The sequence below is a fragment of the Perognathus longimembris genome, chromosome 5 (assembly GCF_023159225.1).
Source record: "Perognathus longimembris pacificus isolate PPM17 chromosome 5, ASM2315922v1, whole genome shotgun sequence".
NCBI lineage: Eukaryota > Metazoa > Chordata > Mammalia > Rodentia > Heteromyidae > Perognathus > Perognathus longimembris.
Window position 1 is genome coordinate 54,295,637 of NC_063165.1, and position 21,795 is coordinate 54,317,431.

At 38.8% G+C, this 21,795-nt stretch overlaps 1 protein-coding gene across 1 annotated transcript in view; it reads left to right on the forward strand.

The window, feature by feature from the left end:
* Window positions 1–21,795, forward strand: part of Atp13a5 (ATPase 13A5) — a 117,632-nt gene that overhangs the window by 31,825 nt on the left and 64,012 nt on the right. Inside the window, 5 exon segments of the mRNA XM_048345838.1 lie at window positions 2,370–2,543; window positions 3,605–3,751; window positions 4,256–4,326; window positions 4,420–4,500; window positions 17,863–17,932. Of these exon segments, the coding sequence (XP_048201795.1) occupies window positions 2,370–2,543; window positions 3,605–3,751; window positions 4,256–4,326; window positions 4,420–4,500; window positions 17,863–17,932 (543 nt within the window).

Consider the following 21,795-nt stretch of genomic DNA (forward strand, 5'->3'; position numbering starts at 1 on the left):
AAAGAGTGCATCTATAAGCTTAATCAACTCTTTCTCCCATGTGACTGACATTGTTTAGGAACTCTCAACTATCTCATAAATTTTTATATCTCTTTTTTAATTTTATTGTCAAGGTAATGTACAGAGGGATTACAGTTACATAAATAATGTAGTGAGTACATTTCTTGTCTAACATTGTTACCCCCTTCCTCATTTTTCCCACTCTCCCTCCCCCCATCTTCTCCCCCCAAGTTTCATATTTCTTATTTCATATAAGGTTAGTTCCTTCATGAGGAAATGAAGTACCTGAGTTCACATACCTAGAGCTAGACAGAGCACTTTCCACTCTCTTTAGAGTTACTTTCAACAGCTCTTACTATAACCATCATTTACCACTGAGTTATTAGAAAAAAATTAATAAGAACAACCTGTTCCCCAAATTAATATGATGACAATATTTCCAAAGAATTTTGCCAAGAGATTTGTTCTATGAACCCATGATTGGAACTTGTCTGAGCTCCAGAAGTGCTATAGAAATTTAGCCAAAGCAAGTTTTCTTAACATTGCAGCTCTGCCATCTGAGAGGTCAGAATCATAGGAAACAACAACACAACTGAGTACAGCAAAGCCTTAAATAGTAGTCTAATAAACATCATTCATTTTCAGTGTGTTATTAGGTTTGACAAAAATACTTAAAGAAAGAAAAAAACCCTAAGGAAACAAAACTTAAATGAGGAGAAGTTGACTTGGGATCATGATTTCAGAGATTTTAACCCATCGCTAATTGCTTACATTGCTATTAGGTGTGGCAAGGCATAAATATCATGGCAGAGATCTAGCAGAGTAAAGCTGATTACCTCATGGAAGGAGGGAGAGAAAGATGGGAGGAATGCCTTGGGTGGAAATTTAGCAGTGACCCACTTCTTCCAATGAGGCCCCTTCTCTTTTTAAATATAATGTTATTGTCAAGGTGATATACAGAGAGGGTTACAGTTACATACATAAGGTTATGAGTACATTTCTTGTGTAACATTGTTAACCCTCCCTCGTTTTCCTCCCATTTTCCCTCCACCCACCAACTCCTCCTTCCCAAGTTGTAAAGTTCATTTCCAACATAGTGTCTTGTGAATATCACAAGGTTGGTTCACCCTTTGTCCTTTGTCTCACCATTTTGTTATTCCCCCTCCCTTCCCCAATTCAGATAAATGTGTGCATAAGACGCAGGGTACTAAAATCAAAAGCAGTAACAACAATGGATAAAATAAAGGGGGAGAAAATGCGAAAGAAAAAAGAAAGAACCTCACATATTACATTAAAAACAACAACAAATAAAACACTTTTGTTTCTGTATCTTAGAGTTCATTTTGATTAGCATCATTTTATATGGTCATATGTACATAGATATTGAGCTACTGTGATCTTCTGCTAGGACTATCTTAGACATATACTAATTATTACCAGTGAGACAAACCATAACCATGGAATCTATGTTTCTTTGGGTCTGGCTCGCTTCACAGCATGATTTTTCCCAAGCTTTTCCATTTCTTTATGAGTGGGGCAGTGCCATTCTTTCTGATAGAGGCCCCTCCTCTTAATAGCCCATGAGCTATGAACTCATCAATGGATTATTCCATAGATAAGACTCGTGTTCACCTGGTCTAGTCATCTCTCAATAAAGTCACCAAAAACTAAACCCTCAGCACATGAAAGATATTTCATATCCCAGGTACCATGATCAGCATCTCTTGGGACTTCAAATTTTACTCTTCAAAATTCATAAAGCAAAGGCTTATTGTAGAAGCTAGAAATTGACTTTGAACAACCAAAAATATCTCCCCTGAAACTTATCTCAAGTTTATGCAGTTTATGACAAAAGCTAACTAACCTACTAACTAGTTGCTTCTCATGCACAATTCCTTGAAACAGTATCCATTCACACTTTGTTATTATTATAAAACTATTTGAATGTGGCTAAAGCTGGATGAATATGTAGACTATAACTGTCCTAGTTTTTCCATCTTTCTCCAAAAAATTCATATCAATGTTTTAAACTATCTCATACCTAAAGAAAGTAAATCTGAGTCAAAACATGAGACACTTTAAAAAATCTGAAAAAAATAATTACAAAAGTAAAAATATAAAATCTGATGTGATGCTTATGAATATGTAGAAGCAAATAAATCTGTCTATTCGTGAACAATGTCTTACAGTGCTAGGGTTGTCCTTTTTGTTTTTATTATCTTTATTTATCAGCAGAGATTCAGTCAACCCTATTCAACCGTCTGGCTCAGGATTTTTTTCAAACAATGTCGCTGTGTCTAATTTTAAGACAAAAATCCTACATTCATATGATACCTGAAAAATAGAGTGTTTTTCTGTTTATTCACTAGGAGGTGTTTGGTTACCATACCCAGAAACTACGGAGAGCTCTGTGCCTGGTCACATCCATGCTGACCTGCGGGGTCCTTCAACTGGTGTTCTACTGGAGGCCTGAGTGGAGTGTGTGGGCCAATTGCATCCCGTGCACTTTGCAAGAAGCAGACACTGTCTTGCTGAGGACCACAGTATGTGCCCCTGTGTTGTCTATGTCAGATACCATGAATATCCCAGACAAACAAACATTGCATGCTTTCATTTATAGGTGGGAGCGAGAAAGTTAATATTACCAAGCCTGGGAAGGGTGTGGGGAAGGAGGGATAAAGGAGAATAGTTAATGGGTGCAACGGTACTATTGAAAAAGAAATGAATTCAAATGTTCTATAACACAGAAGGATAACACAGTTGACACACTTAATTGAATACCATAGAATAGCTAATAGAGAGGATTTTGAATATTCCTAACACAGAGAAACAGCAAACAAGTAAGGTGTTTAGTAGGCCAATTTCTGTGCCATGATTATTATATATTCTTTATATATGTTAACATGTCACACTATTTCCTCTAAGATATACAATTAATGAAGTCAAATATCAAGATAGAGCAAAGAAAAGAAAGAAATGCCACAATGATATGTGCTAGACGCTGTGACTAGCCAATAATCCAAAAAGACATTGTTTTTCCTCCCTGTCAAGAGTTTTTTCTAGACTGGAATAGGAGAAGACAAAGTGCTCTATTTCTGTGATCTGGTGATCTTTCTGAACACAGCAATGAAAGACAGACATTCCCTTCACTTCAGCTCTGGGGAAATGTCTGGCATGTCAGGCTAATGGGTCATTATCTGAGGACACTCTCATAGAATCTACGTGAATACTATATAACACTGGAATGATCATTCACTGTTTCAGAAATACATGTTTTAGAGGTTCATGACATCTTAAACACCTGGATGCCACCTAAAAGTAGACACAACATTTTTTCTAGACTTAAAACGATTGCACAAGCACCTTTTCTCTTTGTGTTCTAGCCCAGTGGTTTATAAACCTGTCCAAACTGGGATTAGAGCCTCACCACCAGAGTTTCTAATTCAGTGGGTTTGGGGTGGGTCTGATAATAAACAGGGATACACTCATTTGGAAAAACAATTTTGTCCCAAACTTTGGGAACTACTGGTTTCATGCATTAGGTGAATTGAGTAGCTTGTTTAATTACATATGTGAGAAATTCTGATCAGAATTTTTTTTCTAGGATGAATTTCAAAGATATATGAGGAAGGAGGTGTTCTGTCTCTACTTAGCCACACTGAAGTTTCCCATAAACAAGAACTCAAAAGAACCTCTGGTGGCGGACCGCCACTCTGTCATAAACCAAGCTGTAGTGAAGCCAGAATTAAAAGTAAGTGAGTTTTTTTTTTGTTGTTGTTGTTATTGTTGCTGCTGCTGTTGTTAGAAGCCCTGGGACTTGAACTCAGGGCCCAGGTACTGTGTCTGAGCTTTTTTACTCAAGGCTAGTGCTGTACCACTTTGAACGACAGTGACACTTCTGATTTTCTGGTGGTTAATTGGAGAGAAGAATCACATGAGCTTTCCTGCCCAGGCTGGCTTCAAACCATGATCCTCAGATCTCAGCCTTCTGAGTAGCTAGGATTACAGGCTTGAGCCACCAGCGCCAGGCTGAGAAATGATTTTAGAATACTATGTTATGTGGCATTTGCAGGAAAAAAAAAAGGATAAAAATGTGTTTATTGATGAAACGTTCTGACTGTCACACCTTTGGGCTGGGAATGGCAGCTATGTATCACAGAAAATGAGATCCTCATGGGGACCTGCCTTGAACAACCTTCCTTTCATGAGCTTTAACTTACAAATGACACCTGTCCCATCACATTTGTGATTACAGCTGCGATGTATCCAAGTGCAGAAAATCAGGTACGTTTGGGATTTCTTGGAGAAGCGGTTTCGGAAAGTTGGGTAAGTATGTCTTTTTCTTCCTTAACACACCAGGGTACAGTGCTGGCTTGTTGTGTCTCATGAACTGAAGTCCCTATCCTGGACACATCCTAGGTTGTTAGAAGACAGCAACTCCTGCTATGACATCCACCACACATTCGGATTGGGTCTGACCAGTGAGGAGCAAGAAGTCAGGTAGGATCTTTAGTGCTCCTGGAAGATGAACTCTGCAGTAAAATGCAGTATTAAATGGACCATTTCCTTACATTGTTACAATGCATCACCAGCTTGATATTACTTGCTGAAATCAGGCAGATATCTAAATTCTTCTTTTAAACAAATGTATTTAAAAAGAAACTGAAAGCGCAAGACAGTCAAGTAAAAACAGGATCTTTTCTCTCAGTGAACTTTTCTTTTATATTGTCCTTTTCATTCTTTCCTCAAAAGATCTTGACTTACCAGGCACTGGTGACTCACACCCATAATCCTAGATACTCAGGAGGCTGAGATCTGAGAACAGGGGTTTGAAGCTGGCTCTGGCAAGGAAGTCCTTGAGATTATTATCTTTAATTAACTACAAAAAGCTGGAAGTGGAACTATGCTCAAGTGATGGTCTTGTGCACAAAAGCTCAGGGACTGAGCATAGGCTCAGAGTTCAAACCCCAGGATTGGAACACACACACACACACACACACACACACACACACACACACACGATCTTGACTCACTCCCTAAAAATTAACTTTTTAGTCTTCCAAATCTACTGGGAGCCAGGAAGACAGAATTCAGATTTTATTTTTTCCTATACACAAGTAGCCCTAGAGATAAGGATTTGTTGTGTTTATTGCTGTACCTAGAATAGTCTCTGATTATGTATAGGAACTCAGTAGATGTTTTTGGATGAAACGAATAAATGAGTATGTCAATATTTGTCAACAACAGGCTTCTGATGTGCCAGGAAGTTTGCAAGGATTTGCAAACCAGTAATGTGCAGAGAAAGTAGTAGTCATTGTTTCAATGACATTCAAAACTAGAAAGATAGAGACAACCATAGTGACAGCATTATGAGATGTGTAAATATACAGAGATTAAAAAAAAAGCTTACAACATCTCACAAAATGAAGGAATTGCCTTCATTTTGGTGAGGAATAATGCTAATCTTCCCCAGAATCTTAATAATTCTCTTCACCTTTCAGCCATTTTCAGCTACATTGCTTGCCTAGTCTTCTTTGCAGCGACCCACAAGCACTAACTCTCAAGCTAAGAAGAAACATGCTACCTAAAATACTGGTTTGAGCTGCCATTTTTATAATTCTGATAGTAGCAGTGAGGAGTACTGTGAAGCAAAGCTCTGCATTTTAGCAAGTATTCGCCCATAATTCCTATACAAACCAAATGTAACCATGTCTATATTGTTACAGTGCCAGAGGAGTGTGAAAAATGAGTCAGGTATCTAGACCAGGACAATATTTCAAACTGTCTTAAAAATGATATCATTATGTAAGATTTCTGATGAATGCTTAACACATTGAAATACAAAGGAGTTTTCAAAGTTATTAAAAATGTATTGGTTTAATAACACTAAGTGCAGATATTTAAAGGATTGATCTTAAGCATTTATGCATATATGAAATCGCATTGATGGATGTAGATGGATTTTGCCTAGGAAGCCATTTCCACTGGAAAGATTTCCCATTAGTGTAGCTAGCTCACATTTGTCCTTATTTATCAAGTGCCAAGCTTTAATAAACATCATACATAATTAAATTTAAATCTGGTCCACACAATAAAGAACTTGACAATCTAATAAGCATGACAGAGTAGAGTATCCCGAATATGAAAAATAGAGGAGATAATAATCTTACAAACACAGGCATATTTTGTTTTGTAGGCATGTCTAAGGAGAAAAATTAGAATGTGGAACATTTTCCCTTTTGTTTCTTAAGGTAAAACTGAGGACATTAAAAAAAATTAAATGTGATTGACTAGCTAGCTTGGTAGTTTCCCAAATGAATTTAAACTAGCTTGCACGAACCAACAAGACACTCAAAAAATAAGATCACCATGAGGAAAAAGGGAAACAAGAATGTAAGAATCTTTTAAAAAAAATTTATTTATTAATTAAACAAATTTTTTTTTGACAAGGCATTGTGCAAAAAGGGTACGGTTACTTAGTAGGGCAGTGTGTACATTTCTTGTGATATCTTACACCCTGTTTTTCTTTCCCTTCCCTAGGTCAGGTAGACTTATATACAATACACAATGTACCAAGAACATATACAGTAGCTACATGGCCTACGCCAAAGAAAATTCGCCTAGGACTTTAAATGTAATGTCAATATTAGACAACATGTCAACAATAGTCTTTTTTTGTAATTTATTTATTAATTAAACACAATTTTTTTTCACAAGGTGTTGTGCAAAAAGGGTACAGATACATAGTAGGGCAGTGTGTACATTTCTTGTGATATCTTACACCCTGTTTTGCTTTCCCTTCCCCAGGTCAGGTAGACATATATACAATACACAATGTACCAAGAACATATACAGTAGCCATGTGGCCTGCGCCAAAGAAAATTCGCCTAGGGCTTTAAATGTAATGTCAACATTAGGCAATATGTCGACAATAGTCTTATATAAACGTACATACATAGCCTTTGAGCTGTTGTATTCCACTGAGAGGTCAATTTTTGACTTTTATATGTTGAGTAGTTGTTTGGTTTTAGTTACATAATGTTGTGTCGCTGACCCAATCCTGTGGGAAATACCATTTGAGAAGAAGTTTTTGGTTTCACAGACCTGGTCTCTACTGTATCCCTGTCACCCCATCTTAACAGTCATATATCAGGGAGATCATGCACCTTTGTTTTCTGTGTTCTAGGCTTGTCTCGCTCAACATTATTTGTTCAAGTTCTGACCATTTCCCTGCAAATAACAATATTTGACCATTCCTAATCGCTATGTAGTATTCCATTGTGAAGGTACCATATTTTTTGGATCCATTCATCTGTGGAGGGGCATCTGGGTTGATTCCATATTTTGGCTATTGTGAATTGTGCAGCGATAAACATAGAAGTGTAGATGTCTTTTTTTTTAATATATTTTTTTATTATTAATTGAACATAAATTTTTTTACAAGGTGTTATGCAAAGAGGGTGCAGTTACATAGTAGGGCAGTGTGTACATTTCTTGTGATATCTTACAACCTGTTTTTCCATCCCTTGTCTAGGTCAGGTAGACCCATATGCAATATACAATGTATCAAGCACATATACAGTGTTCACAGACTTGGTCTCTACTGTCTCTCCGTCTCCCTTTGTTAACAGTCATATATCAGAGAGATCATGCCCCTTTGTTTTCTATGTTCTAGGCTTGTCTCACTCAACATTATTTATTCGAGTTCTGACCATTTCCCTGCGAATAACAATATTTCACCATTCCTAATCGCTATATAGTATTCCATTGTGTATAAGTACCATATTTTTTGGATCCATTCGTCTGTGGAGGGGCATCTGGGTTGTTTCCATATTTTGGCTATTGTGAATTGTGCCGCGATAAACATGGAAGTACAAATGTCTTTTTGATATCTTGAGTTTTGCTGTTTAGGATAGATGCCTAGGAGTGGTATGGCCGGGTCATAGGGTAGGTCTATATTGAGCTTTTTGAGAAACCTCCATACTGTTCTCCAAAGTGGTTGTACTAATTTGCACTCCCACCAATAATGGAGAAGGGTTCCTCTTTCCCCACAGCCCCTCTAGCATTTGTTGTTTCCTGAGTTCAGAGTATAGGCCATTCTAACTGGGGTGAGGTGGTATCTCAGGGTTGTTTTTATTTGCATTTCCTTTACTGCCAGGGATGTTGAACATTTCCTCATATGTTTCTTTGCCATTTTTATCTCTTTTCTTGTGAAGTCTCTCTTTAGCTCCTTTGCCCATTTCCTAATTGGTTTACTGGGCTTGGAGGGGCTTAGTTTTTTGAGTTCTCTGTAGATGACAGATATTAGGCCTTTGTCTGTTGCTGTGCTGGTAAAGACTCTTTCCCATATGGTTGGCTGTCTTTCTAGTTTGGTGGCTATTTCCTTAGCTGTGCAGAAACTTTTAATTTTGTAGTAGTCCCATTTGTCGAGTCTCTCCCCTATTTGTTGTGCCCCTGGGACTCTATTCAGGAAGTTCCTTCCTGTGCCTATAAGATCTAGCGTCTTTCCTACTCTGTCCTTCAGTAGTTTCAAGGATTCAGGTCTGATATTGAGGTCCTTGATCCATTTTGAGTTGATCTTGGTGCATGGTGATAGGCTTGGGTCTACTTTGAGTTTTCTGCATATGGCTGCCCAGTTCTCCCAGCACCAGTAGTTGAAGAGGCTATGTTTATTCCATTGTATGTCTTTAGCTCCTTTGTCAAATATCAGCTGACTGTAAGAGTGCAGTTTCATTTCTGGATCTTCATTTCTAATCCATTGGTCTTTTGGTCTGTTTTTATACCAATACCAGGCTGTTTTTGTTATGATGGCTCTATAGTAGAGCTTGAAGTCTGGTATTGTGATATCTCCGGCACTGCTTTTTTTTGCCTAGAATTGCTTTGGCTATTCTAGGTCTTCTGCTGTTCCATATGAATTTATGGATTGCTTTCTCTATTTCAGAAAAAGAATGTAACTGGGATTTTGATAGGGATTGCATTAAATTTGTATAACAATTTGGGCAATATGGCCATTTTCACTATATTGATTCTGCCTACCCATGAGCATGGGAGGTCTTTCCATCTCCTTGTGTCTTCTTTGATTTCCCTTATTAGATTTTTATAGTTCTCATTAAATAGGTCCATCACATCCTTGGTTAGGTTGATCCCTATGTACTTTATTTTCTTTTGGCTACTGTAAATGGAACTGTTTCCATAATTTCCTTTTCTGCTTGTACATTGCTGGTGTACAGAAAAGCTGCTGACTTTTGTGGATTGATTTTGTATCCTGCTACTTTGCCAAAATGGTTTATTTGGTGTAGGAGTTTGGGTACTGAGTTTTTTGGGTCCTTCAGATATAAGATCATGTCATCTGCGAATAGGGATAGCTTGATTTCTTCCTTGTCTATGTGGATCCCTTTAATATCCTCCTCTTGCCTTATTGCTATGGCTAGGGATTCCAGCACTATGTTGAAAACAAGTGGGGAGAGTGGGCATCCTTGTCTTGTTCCTGAGTTTAGGGGGAATGATTTAAGTTTCTCTCCATTTAATATGATATTAGCAGTTGGTCTGTTGTATATGGCTTTTATTGTTTTGAGGAATGTTCCATCTATTCCTGTTCTCTCCAAAGCTTTTAATAGGTGTGGATGTTGTATTTTGTCAAAGGCTTTTTGTGCATCAACTGAGATAACAATGTAATTCTTAATTTTAGATCTGTTTATGTGGTGAATTACGTTGATTGATTTACAGATGTTGAACCATCCTTGTGACTGAGGGATGAAGCCTACTTTGTCATGATGTATGATTTTCTTGATCAGTTTCTGGATCCTGTTAGCTAATATTTTATTGAGGAGCTTTGCATCTCTGTTCATTAGTGATATTGTTCTGTAGTTCTCTTTTTTTGTTGGGTCTTTGCCTGGTTTGGGAATGAGTATGATATTAGCTTCACAGAATGAATTTGGGATTTCTCCCTCTGTTTCTATTTTGCGGAAGAGTTTGAGGAGTATTGGTATTAGCTCCTCAGTAAAGGTTTTATAGAATTCATTGGTGAATCCATCTGGGCCTTGGCTTTTCTTTGTTGGGAGATTCTTGCTTACCCCCTGTATCTTGCTGTAAGTTATTGGTTTATTTAGTTGATTTATTTCTTCTTGGTTCAGTTTGGGCAGTTTATACTTCTCTAAGAATTGATCCATTTCTGTAAAGTTATTGTTTTTTAGTGAGTAGAGGTTCTGGAAATAGTTCCTTATGATTGTTTGAATATCGTGTGTACTTGTTGTAATTTTTCCAGTGGAGTCCCTGATTTTACATATATGAGTCTCTTCTTTTTTTTGTAAGTCTTGCGAGGGGTCTGTCAATTTTATTTTCTCAAAGAACCAGCTTTTAGTCTTATTTGTTGAATGGTCTTTCTATTTTCAATCAGATTTATCTCTTCTTTAATCTTTGTGATCTCTCTCCTCCTTGTCATTTTAGATTCGATCATTTCTTGTTTCTCCAGTTGTTTTAGTTTCATCGTGAGGTTATTCACCTGCTCTGCTTCCATTCTTTTAATGTGAGTGCTGAGGGCAATGATCTTGCCCCTCAGTACTGCCATAGCTGTGTCCCATAGGTTTCTTTGTGATGTATTTTCATTGTCATTGTGGCTTATGAATTCGTTGATTTCATCTTTAATTTGGTCTGTGGCCCAAGTGTTGGATAACAGTGTGGGGTTTAGCCTCCAAGAATGTGTACAGCCTCTGTGGTAACCGTTGTTATTGAGGGTTACCTTTAATCCACTGTGGTCAGATATAATACATGGGATGATGTCAATACTTTTGTATTTGCTGAGGTTCTTTGTGTGGACTATGACGTGGTCTATTTTGGAATATGATCCATGGGCTGCTAAAAAGAAGGTGTATTGGGTCTCTGTAGGGTGGAAGGTTCTGTATAGATTTGTCAGATCTATTTGGGATATGGTGTTACTTAAGTCCTTAGCTCCCTTGCTGATCCTCTGGGTGTTGGATCTGTCTCTTGGAGAGAGTGGGGTATTAAAGTCACCCACTATGATTGTGTTTGGGTCTATCTTGTTCTGTAGTTCTGTGAGAATTTGCTTGACATATGTAGTTCCTCTTTTGTTTGGTGAGTATACATTTATCACTGTGATGTCTTGATTCTGGAATTTTTCCTTGTATTAAAATGTAGTGTCCTGCTTTGTCTTTTTGAGTTGATTTTAATAAGAAGTCCAGCTTGTCTGACATCAGGATGGCTACTCCTGCTGTTTTGGTAGGTGCATTTGCTTGGAAGATCTTCCTCCATCCTTTCATTCAGAGCCTGTTTTTATCCCTTGTTGTAAGTTGGGTCTCTTGTAGACAACAGATGGCAACTTTTTGTTTCCAGATCCATTCTGCCAGTCTGCTCCTCTTTATCGGAGAGCTTATACCATTTATATTCACAGAGATCAAGGATAAGAGTGTTTTTTCTCCTTCCATTTTCTTGTTAGGCTGGTTTTCCTCTTTTTTTTTTTTTCTTGTCTTTAGTGAGCTGCTCTTTCTGTTGGGCTCTGGCTGTTGTAGTTTCTTTCTGTTTCTGTCTGTGTGTCATGTATGATTTCTGTTGGGTGGGGTTCCCCTCTTAGAATTCGCTGTAGGGCTCGTTTTTCATTCACATACTCCTTTAGATCCTGTTTGCTATGGAAAGATCTGGTTTTCCCTTCAAATATGAACTCCAGCTTCGCTGGATATTTTATTCTAGGTTGGCAGTTGGTAGCCTGTAGGACTTGGATGGTGTTCTTCCATTCTCTTCGCGCGTGGTAGGTTTGTGTGGCGAGGTATGCTGTTATTCGGATCCTCTTCTCATTGTAATAAATTTCTTTCTTCACTTTGGCAGCATTCAGAATTTGCTCTTTATTCTTGAGATCTGAAGTCTTGATTATTATGTGCCTGGGCGTGGCTTTTCTAGGGTCTGGTCTGCCAGGTGTTCTATAGGCTTCAGTTACCTGGATGAGGTCCCTTGTGAGATTGGGAAAGTTTTCTGCAATCACTTTATTGAAAATATGTTGAAGCCCTCTGCTCTGGTATTCGGCTCCTTCTTCTATTCAAATTATGCGCAGATTATATCTCTTGTCTTTGTCCACTAGCTCCTGGAGCTTTACCTTTTCTTGGATTGTGTTAATTTTCTGGTCCTTATCGGCTGCATCATCGTGTAAGAGAGAGATTCTGGCTTCAATGTGGTCAATTCTTTGTGCTGTGGATTCAAACGCGGAGTTTATGGATGTCAGGGAGCTATTTATGGTTGCCAGATCAGCTCTGATCGTGGAAATTTCTTCCTTTAAAGAGTTGTATTTTAAATCTATTTTTTTCATGCATTTCACTTCTCAGGATGTTAAGGTCTTCTTTAACGGAGGTTTGCAATGTATCCATTTTTGCTTCCATTTCTTTCTTGGCTTCCTGGAGGTCCTTCGAGACTTCGACTCTAAACTCCTGGAATTGTTTTCTGATTTCGTTTTTGAGGCTTTCTATCATTTCTGCTATCACAGCCTCAGTTGTTTTTTTATTCTCCATCTCCTCTTCGGTCGTACTGCTTTTTGGAGTTGGCGAGTTGGCTTGCCCTTTGATGAAATTTGTTATATTTCTTTGTGATTTGCACATCTGGAGATCTGTGTGTAGCTTCCCGGGGTTGGCTTTGTGCTGGTTCCCGCTGGTCCGTCAGTGGGAGACTTGTTTGTGTCCTGGCTCTGGGTTTGATTTTGGCTGTTGAATCTTACTGCCCAATGGGTGAGTGTGACCTTCTCGATTGTTGCTGAGGTGGTCACCCTCACTTGTGCCCGCTTGTGCACTCCCGCGGGGGTTTGGGCAAGAGGTCCTCCTGCTGGAGGGCTAGCACGCTGGCCCATGCTGGCCCTCCAGGGGGCGCATGCGTGTGCACTCTTGTGCTTCCTTTGGGGATGAGTTGCCCGAGTTGTTGGACGGTGCTTGTGTCCTCTTGTGAATTTGCTGTGGGGGGCGGTATGCGTGGGCCCCAGCAGGATCAAGTGACTGGGCGTGGGTTGGTACCCACAGACTCTGCGCCTCCGCTGTGAGGGGGGCTTGTGTTCAGGCCCAGGTGACCCTGCTGTGCTGGTGTTGCTCACCAGGGAGCCTGGGGCTTCCAAAGCCTACCCATTCCCGGCCCCTGCTGGGGAGGGGGAGGGGCCGGTGCGGCCAGGCTCAGGCGGCTCTGCTGGGGCTTTGGGGAGGGATGCCTTGGCACTGCTCTGCCTCTGCTAGTTCCTGCCAGCTATGGAGCTGCTTTGTTCCCTCGGGGTAGGGAGGTGGAGGGAGGGAGCTCTAGCTTCTTTGTAGGGTTTGGGTCTCTGCTAGAGTTGGTCTCCCATTTTAGGGGGAGGCAATGTGGAACTTACTGGTCCTGGGTTGAGTGTGTATCCCGCGCTGCTATGGGCTTTTCGGGGCTGTGGTGCTGGGGTGCGGCGATCAGTCATTTGGTGGTGGTGGCCCCGGCTCTCCCCATCTGCACTGCCCAGTTCCCCTGCCGCTCACGTCAGATCCCGGCCGTTTGGTCTCCCACCTCTGGTCCTTCGCCACCATCTGTCTTGGTGGTCTGCACTCCATCTGGGGTCTGTGGAGCTCTTGCTATCTGGACTCTGCTCTCCTGGTGTGACTTTTTGGCTGTTGGTTTGCCAGCGCTGGGTCCCCTTTCCCCACCTGGCGCTGTTCGGGCCAGGGTCGGCGGGTGGGGGAGGGGTACCCCGGAGATTTTCTGGCTCCATGTAGGTTATAGGCTCTTCTTTTTTTTGTTCTTTTTCATTTCCTGTGTTTCTCTATTGCTCCTGGTTGTTGGGTTTGCTGGATTCTTGATGGGGTGTTGGGTGCTGGGGTTCCCAGCTCACTATTCAGTTGTATCGAGTTGGGGTGCCTCCCTATCATGACAGCACCATCTTCCTAGGTCCAAGAACCTTTAATGGTATATAAATCTCTGTGCATTCTCAGTTCTCAGGCAATGTCTAAACAAGACCCTAGAACACAGGGAAGTTGTGTGTTCAACACAACAGAAAGGAGCCAGGTTTGTCGGTCTCACAGTGTCTCTCCTCTACCTTTGACACTCCACCTAGCTGTAGAGTACCATCTATTTGTCCATATGCTGAACTGAGAAAAAAATTCATGCACTGATTTAAACCAGACAATAAGAAAAATCCTTCCTTTTTAGCTGAACAAAAATGTGCAGTTAATACTTGGCACTTAAAAATGCAGTAATGAATGTGGAAACAAGCTTGTCTGTATATCTGGTAGCCCTTTGTTTTTCCTTACCAGTATTCTGCCTACTGTTTGCTTCTGTGATGGTTACATTGCCTAGCAAGCACACCTGTGGTTGTGAAAAATAGTATAGAAAAAAACAAAAAAAGAAAATCCCCAGTTATTGATGTACTAGATTTGTGTATGTCTTTTAAACAGTTCTAGTTTCACCTTACATGGACTAATCAGGAAAAGTGTAAAAATTCAAAAGTGAGAGAAAACATTTTATCAGTTAAAAAAAATAAACCTCTGTGCATTGCTTTTGGGCACAATGCACAGATCTACCTAGTTTCCACCTTTCAGTGGCAAAAGCATATCAAGATATCAAGAGAGTTGATTTTACCCTTGGAAGAAATTGCCAGAAGCCATCAAAAAGGGAGCAAGTAAGTTGTCTGGGATGTTCTTTGTTCCAATTTTTCACTCACATAAGCAGGACTCAACTTCATATCTTCGTACCTGTATCAGACAAAGAGTGTAGACATTTGGGCCTATGGGGGAAGAGGGACAACTCTGATTCTCATTCATCCAGGACAGTGTGAGACTAATATTCATTCCACTTTCCATCTTCCTTTAGGCTTCAGAAAAATGCAAATCCAGGCCAGGTGCCAGTGGCTCACACCTGTAATCCTAGCTACTCAGGAGGCTGAGATCTGAGGATCATGGTTTGAAGTCAGCCAGGGCAGCAAAGTCTGTGCGACTCTTATCTTTAATTAAAAAAAAAATAACCAAAAAGTACTCAAAAAACAAAAACAAAACCTGGAAGTGGCACTGTGGCCCAAGTGGTAGAGTGCTCACCTTGAGCATGAGAAGCTCAGAAACAGTGCCCAGGCCCAGAGTTCAAGCCCCAGGACCAGCAAGACAAAAGAAAAAAACAACCCCAAAACAGCAAATGCAACTTTGTGGTATCAGACAGGACAGGTATTCTGTTAGCACCATGATCTGTTTTAGTAGCAGCACTTACTTCATTGAATTAGCATACACTTTTACATGGATTGCTTTTCTCCTTAAATTTCCTAGAATCTTTTTTAAAGTCAGGAAGGGAGCTCTTCCAACTATTTTCTAGTAGGTAGGAGCAGAGTATCTGACACAGAGTGTGTGCCTGAAATACTGTAATTAGTTAATGAATATCGTTGTAATTTGTATCTAGAATGCTTTCCCTGTCAAGGTTCAAAACCTAACCACACAACTAAGGAAGCACACAGGTTTTGCAAAAGCAATTTACAGGGCAAGCTGAGGGCCCAATTCAATTTGGCTCTCCCTGTTTGATATAGTTATTTGTGATATTGCTATGAAGAGCAAAGCTCAGGTCCCAGGAGGGCTGGAATCCAATGGAGTAATGCATGTTCTATTCCTGCCTTTAAGGAGAGTCTGAGAAATTTTAGGAGAAAAGCAGTTCATGTAAATGCATGTGCTAATTCAATGAGGTAAGTGCGGTTACTAAAACAGAAAGTGGTGCTGAAGGAGAGAAAAATACAGTTAATTGTGCCAGAGGGAGTTAAACCTCCAAGACAGCTGCTATCTACTGGGATCTTGTTATGTGATAGGCACCTGTGTTAAATTCTAACATTTATTTCACTATCACATTGATAAGAATTTTATTAGGCATGTGTTTTCCAAATCCATTTTATGAAGGAGGAAACCAAGACTCCCTCTTCATTCAGCTATTCATTCCTTTTTTCAAATATGAACAAATTACCTTAAATTACTGATTTTATATTCATTTATTTTTTTCAATCCAACCGGTCAAATGATGAGTACAAAGCATCGTGAACACAATTTATACATCATGCCCTGTTTTCAGTTTTCAGAATCTATCAGTGTCCTCTGAAAACTTAACAATGGAGTCTGTTGTTTGTATACATATTAGCATGTTAAAATACACTGTAATTTTGGATGATCACACACATGTTGTAGAAAACTAATGCAGATTAAAGAGATGAAGATAATCTAAATTGATGGTTGGGTAGCTTTTTTTTTATTCTTCCTTGACATGGAGATATGCCCCTCAATCCAGAGGAGCTATTTTAAATAGAACTGTTATGGAAGTCCCACTTATAGCGGTGCTGAGTGGAGCAAAGGAGCAAGTCATGTAAACATGTGGTTTTGAGCAGATAGACCTAGATGGATGCAAACCTTAGACCTGATCCACCTCACAAGATCAATTGTCAGATTTGACTCTCAATGGCGAAATAGACATTTCCAGAGTGAAGAATGTGGGAAGATCATTCAAAACAGGAAATATGGGAACGAAGTTAGCAGTCCTGAGAACTCCTCCCAATTGTACAACAGCTGTTTATTGCCATGAAATCTAGAGAGCACCCAAGTGGCTTGACTTATGGCCTCTTCCCAGTATGAACCAGTATGGGACCTCATGAAGTCATAGAACAACATGACTGTTTGTCACCTCTACCTATTAACACTCTTGAGCCTTGGTGGATACCGTACTATGGAGTCAGAGGATCTTGATAGGAGGTCTCTCTGTTCCTTGCAATCAACAATTTCCATTAGAAAGCCATGACTTGGAAGTAAGATGAACTTGCTCTCAGTTCTCTGATATATGTTAGTGACATATCAGAGGGGTACTTGGTGAGGCAGATTGTGAGGTGGAGCCACAGAGGACATCGTGGGGACCTTGACTCTGCCTCTTTCTAGCTCTGAAAACTTGAGACAGTTTTCTTTACAGTCCAAAATAATATGAAATTTTATAGGGATGATGCAATGATCATAGAAGGTAATCCCTAGAAGGTCAAATTTAGTTTCTTACATACTGTCATCTCTGCTCTACAATTATATATTGTTATGATGAATAATAGATATATCTACCTTTAATGAAACTCCCATACCAGTTTGTTCCATTGGCAAAGTGGTGATATTAGTCCTATCCTTTGGAATACTGTGAGGATCAAATGAGTATTTTATAAGAATGTTGTAAATTGTATAATGTTATATAAGCACAAAGGCTTTATTGTACAATGTGTAATACACACATATTATACCTTGTATGTATACGTTTACAAGATGAGACTATAGATCATCTTTTAGTATACTTGCCATATTCATTAGTGTTCATTCGTTACTGTATTCATTCAGTTTACATACTAAGCATCTGTCCTAGGTGCTGAAGATTCCAAAATAAGACAATAGTGGCCATTAGCATCCAGGGGAATCTAAATGTCTAATCAATCAATCTAGCACAACATATTTGTGATTTTACTGACTCTTAGAATGTGATCAGATTAGTTTTAAAATACTCCAGAATGGTTTCTCATTTCATTTTTACTCATTACATTGTACTAAGGACTTTTTTTAGCCTGGAGATAAAAAAAAATCCTTTGCTCATCATGAGGGAGGAGGTAACAAACAGTACAAGAAATGTACCTAAGGCCTAATGTATGAAACTTTAACTTCTCTGTACATCACTTTGACAATAAATAAGAAAAAATAAAAAAACAAAATAAAAATATATATTAGTAGTTTAGGGTGATATTTCAAAAATGACTTGAATACTGCTGTTTAGTTGAAGCTATGAAGTCTCTAAAGGACAGGGAAAAACTCATGGTCAGTTTGGCCTGTACTCGCTTATCCCTGATGTGTATCGCTAATGGATAATAATTTCCCACAGAAGATTAGTGTGTGGACCCAATGCCATCGAGGTTGAAATCCAGCCCATATGGAAACTGCTTGTGAAACAGGTAAGTGTTTTCTTTTTGAGAAAAAAAATGTATTACTTTCTAAGCTCAGAGGAAGTGGCAAGTGAATATTCGAGGAGAATGACACCTGTATTTTATGAAGTTTCTTTTTTCCAGGCTTACGTTTATTAATAGTATTAATTATTATTATCTTTAAGTGTTTGTACAAAAGGGTTTCAATTCAACAGGTCAGTTTGTGAGTCCAATGTTACCTCTTCCATTGTTCTCTTCTGTCTCTCCCAGCCCCATCCATCCCCTCAATTTACCTAGTTCTATTTTCACATATATACATTGAATATAATGACTACATTTCACCACTTTATTCTATTGATTGCTCTTTTTCTGTTACTGCCAATGACTTAGTCTCTACATTTTCTGCTTATTGAGGTTTCTTTGTGTTTTACTTAATTTCAATAAATAGATACATTTCATTTGAAAAATTTGAAGTGGTCCATTTCAGTCACCACTACTTTTACATTTTAAATCCAGGTTAAGATCTCTTCCTTGTGTGAGATAAAGATACTTGTTCTTTTAAAATTCACATTTTTAATTTTTTTCTTTTTCTATATGAAAGGTGAAACAAATTTATTGTTTGTTTTCTATTGCTCTGGTTCTGGGACTTGATCTCAGGGCCTGGAAGCTGTCCTTATTATTATTATTTTTTTTAACTAGGATAGCACTCTACCACTTGAGCCATAGCTCCACTTCTGGCTTTTGGGTGGTTAATTGGAGATAAGAGTCTCACAGACTTTGCTTCTCAGGCTGGCTTCACTATCCTCAAGTCTCAGTTTCCTGAGTAGCTAGGATTACAGGTGTGAGCCATTAGCACCTGTAAACTTTATTGTTTTAATAGAGAACAAATTTTTTTGCTGGATGGATTTTTTCTGAACTTCACAAGGTTGTACAAAGGGGTTATAATTTAATATGTCCATCATTAGTGGCCAGTGCTTCTTGATCAGTCACTACTTCCATCATTTTGCCTATCCTATCTGCCCCTTTCTCCCAAACTCATTTTATGTTTTCCTATTCCTTGATCACAAATGTATATTGAGTATTCTGGCTACATTTTTCCCCTTTTTTATTTATCATATATCTAACCCCTCTCATTAGCCCATCACCTTAAGAATCCTGTTTTATAATCCTTGCTCACAGTGCTTCGTTTTCTTAAGTCTCGGATGATGGTGATGAGGTGTTGGCCATGCCAGGCTACTACAAGGAAAGAACATAGACTGGGTGGCTTAAACAACAAACATGATTTTTTTATAGTTTGTAAAGTTAGAAAGTCCATGATCAAGGACTGTTCTGCTCTTTTCCTGGTGGGCACTGTCTCTGGCTTGTAGAACATCACCCTCTCATGGGTTCTCACATGGTAGAACAAAAGAGAACTCTCATCTCTTGATCTTCCTGCAAGGAGATTGATCCTACCTTAGTATCCCAACTTCATGACCTCATATAAGCTACCTATTTACCTTCCAAAGGCTCCACTCCGACATTCTACCAGAGGTTAGAGGTTTTCATATGGGAATTATTTTCTTGATGGGGGTGAGAGTAGACAAATATTTAGCTACACTATAAGGCAAGGGTATTCTATGAATTCTCACAATTTAAAATACATTATTTTGGTGTTTACACCTTATTCTATTCTTCCCATTTTCTTGAGAGTGGCTTCCTTTAGTAATTGCTTTTCTTTTTTATCAATTGAAGTTATTAATTTGACATTGTCAGTTAACCTTAAGTAGGATAAATTTCCCCTTCCTGTTTCCCTTTCTTAACATGTGCTTGTTAGCTTTTTCTGATGGTTCTGTTTGCTTCCAAAATGGTCATAGGGAGTTGCTGGTTTATAATAGGCCTACACTGGGAGTGTCAGTCTTTGTCACTCAGTAATTTGTCAGACTTAGACTCTGACATCTTGTATGGGGCTTGGCCCATTTCATGGTTGTACCAAGAATTCAGATCCCTCTACTCCCAAGTGGTGAGCCATTGCTGGTTATGACTTTTGTCAGCTCTCACACTGGGGTACCTCCTTATTTTTCACCATAGTTTCTGTCTCCTGCTCCTTTGGGGGGGGGCATTTTCTATTCCTATTGGCCCTATAATGAGCTTTTAGCTATCATTGTCTGGTTTTTATCTAGAACCTTATCCAGTGCTACATGTTTTTAGTTGATTTCTGATCCATGAAGAAGGACATTTTGTTTCAGAACTTGGGCTTGTCTTTTTAATATAAAGAATTATCGACCATGTTTTATGTTTGTTTGATTTCAGAAAAAGCAGGAAATCCTTATTATTTCTTTATCTTATGTTTTAGATTCATAACAAGATAGAGCAGCAGGTACAGAAATTATTCATGTTTCCCCTCTGTACTCTGTGTGGATGCTTAGCCTCTCCAACATTCCAAAAGCAAGCTACTTTTATAAAGTTCTTGTTCAAGTATGTTTTCAGAATCCTGGAGATTCTCCCAGGTACCAAGCTTGTCTATAGAGCACTAGCATTTCCTGGCACCTCACTTGCTAGGCATTTAGTAAGGAAAAAAAGAAGTAAAATTATTCTACATTTCACTTAAAATATTCATTAGAGGAGTTAAAGTAATTCTGAGGTACTTTTTTCTATAAAAAGTATTTAACCAATTTTCTATTGTATTTCTATAAACCTCAAAGCATGCCATCATTAGCATATAATTTACAATTACAACTTTATACCAAGTAAATTCAAGATCTATAATTTGTAAGTAAAGCAGTTGAGATAGAAATAATAAGAAGCATTAATAAACAAAAGCTTCTTATCTCATTCCTTTTTGTGCTGGTACTGAGGCTTGAACTCAGGGCCAGTGCACTGTCCCTTAGCTTTGTTGCCCAAGGATAGCATTCTACCACTTGAGCCATACATCTACTTCTGGTATTTTGGTGATTAATTGGAAATAAGAGTCTCACAGGCTTTTTTTTTTGGCCTAGGCTGTATTTGTACCACAATTCTCAAATCTTAACCTCCCGAATAGCTATGATTATAGGTGTCAGCCATCAATACAAAAGCTTCATTTAATGTACAGTATATATCTAAGAGTTTGAGAAATCCTTAAGGGGCAGTCAACTAACTTATTAACCAGGTATTCATTCATTTTGAGGTAAAAAGTATAATTTTATCAATATATTAGGGCATTATAGAAAGCAGAAGTAAGAAAATTACCACTATTTTTACAGTATTTTATCTAACTTATAAAGACATAAAGACACTTGTACAGGGCTGGGGATATAGCCTAGTGGCAAGAGTGCTTGCCTCATATACATAAAGGCCTGGGTTCGATTCCTCAGCACCACTATGCAGAAAATGGCCAGAAGTGGCACTGTGGCTCAAGTGGCAGAGTGCTAGCCTTGAGCAAAAAAAAAAAAAAAAAAAAAAAAAAAAAGCAGGGACAGTGCTCAGGACCTGAGTCCAACCCCCAGGACTGGCCAAAAAAAAAAAAAAAAAAAAAAAAAAAAAGACACTTGTACAAGAAAAGAGCCTTTGCTTTGTTCCAATAGGCTGCTTAATTTTCACTATGTTTATATATCGTGGGACCTTTCTGTAACTCCTCAGATTTGTTCTGTTTGCTGCAGTTATTCATACTGGAGCTAATAGAACCAAAATAGTATATGTGAGGAACATAAAAGTTGGAAGTATTATCAAGAAACCAAAAACTTACATATATGGTTGACGAGCTTGTTGGCTGTTATGCCTTCTGTACAAGCTTTTCCCTGTAGCCTGGAGTAAGACATGGATTATTTTAAATTAATCATTTTTTTTGGCTGTACTTGATTTGACTTCAATGTCCTAAACTTGGTAGGGAGTCAATGCTCCATCCATTCAAGGTATTAATCTTTTAGGAGCTCTCT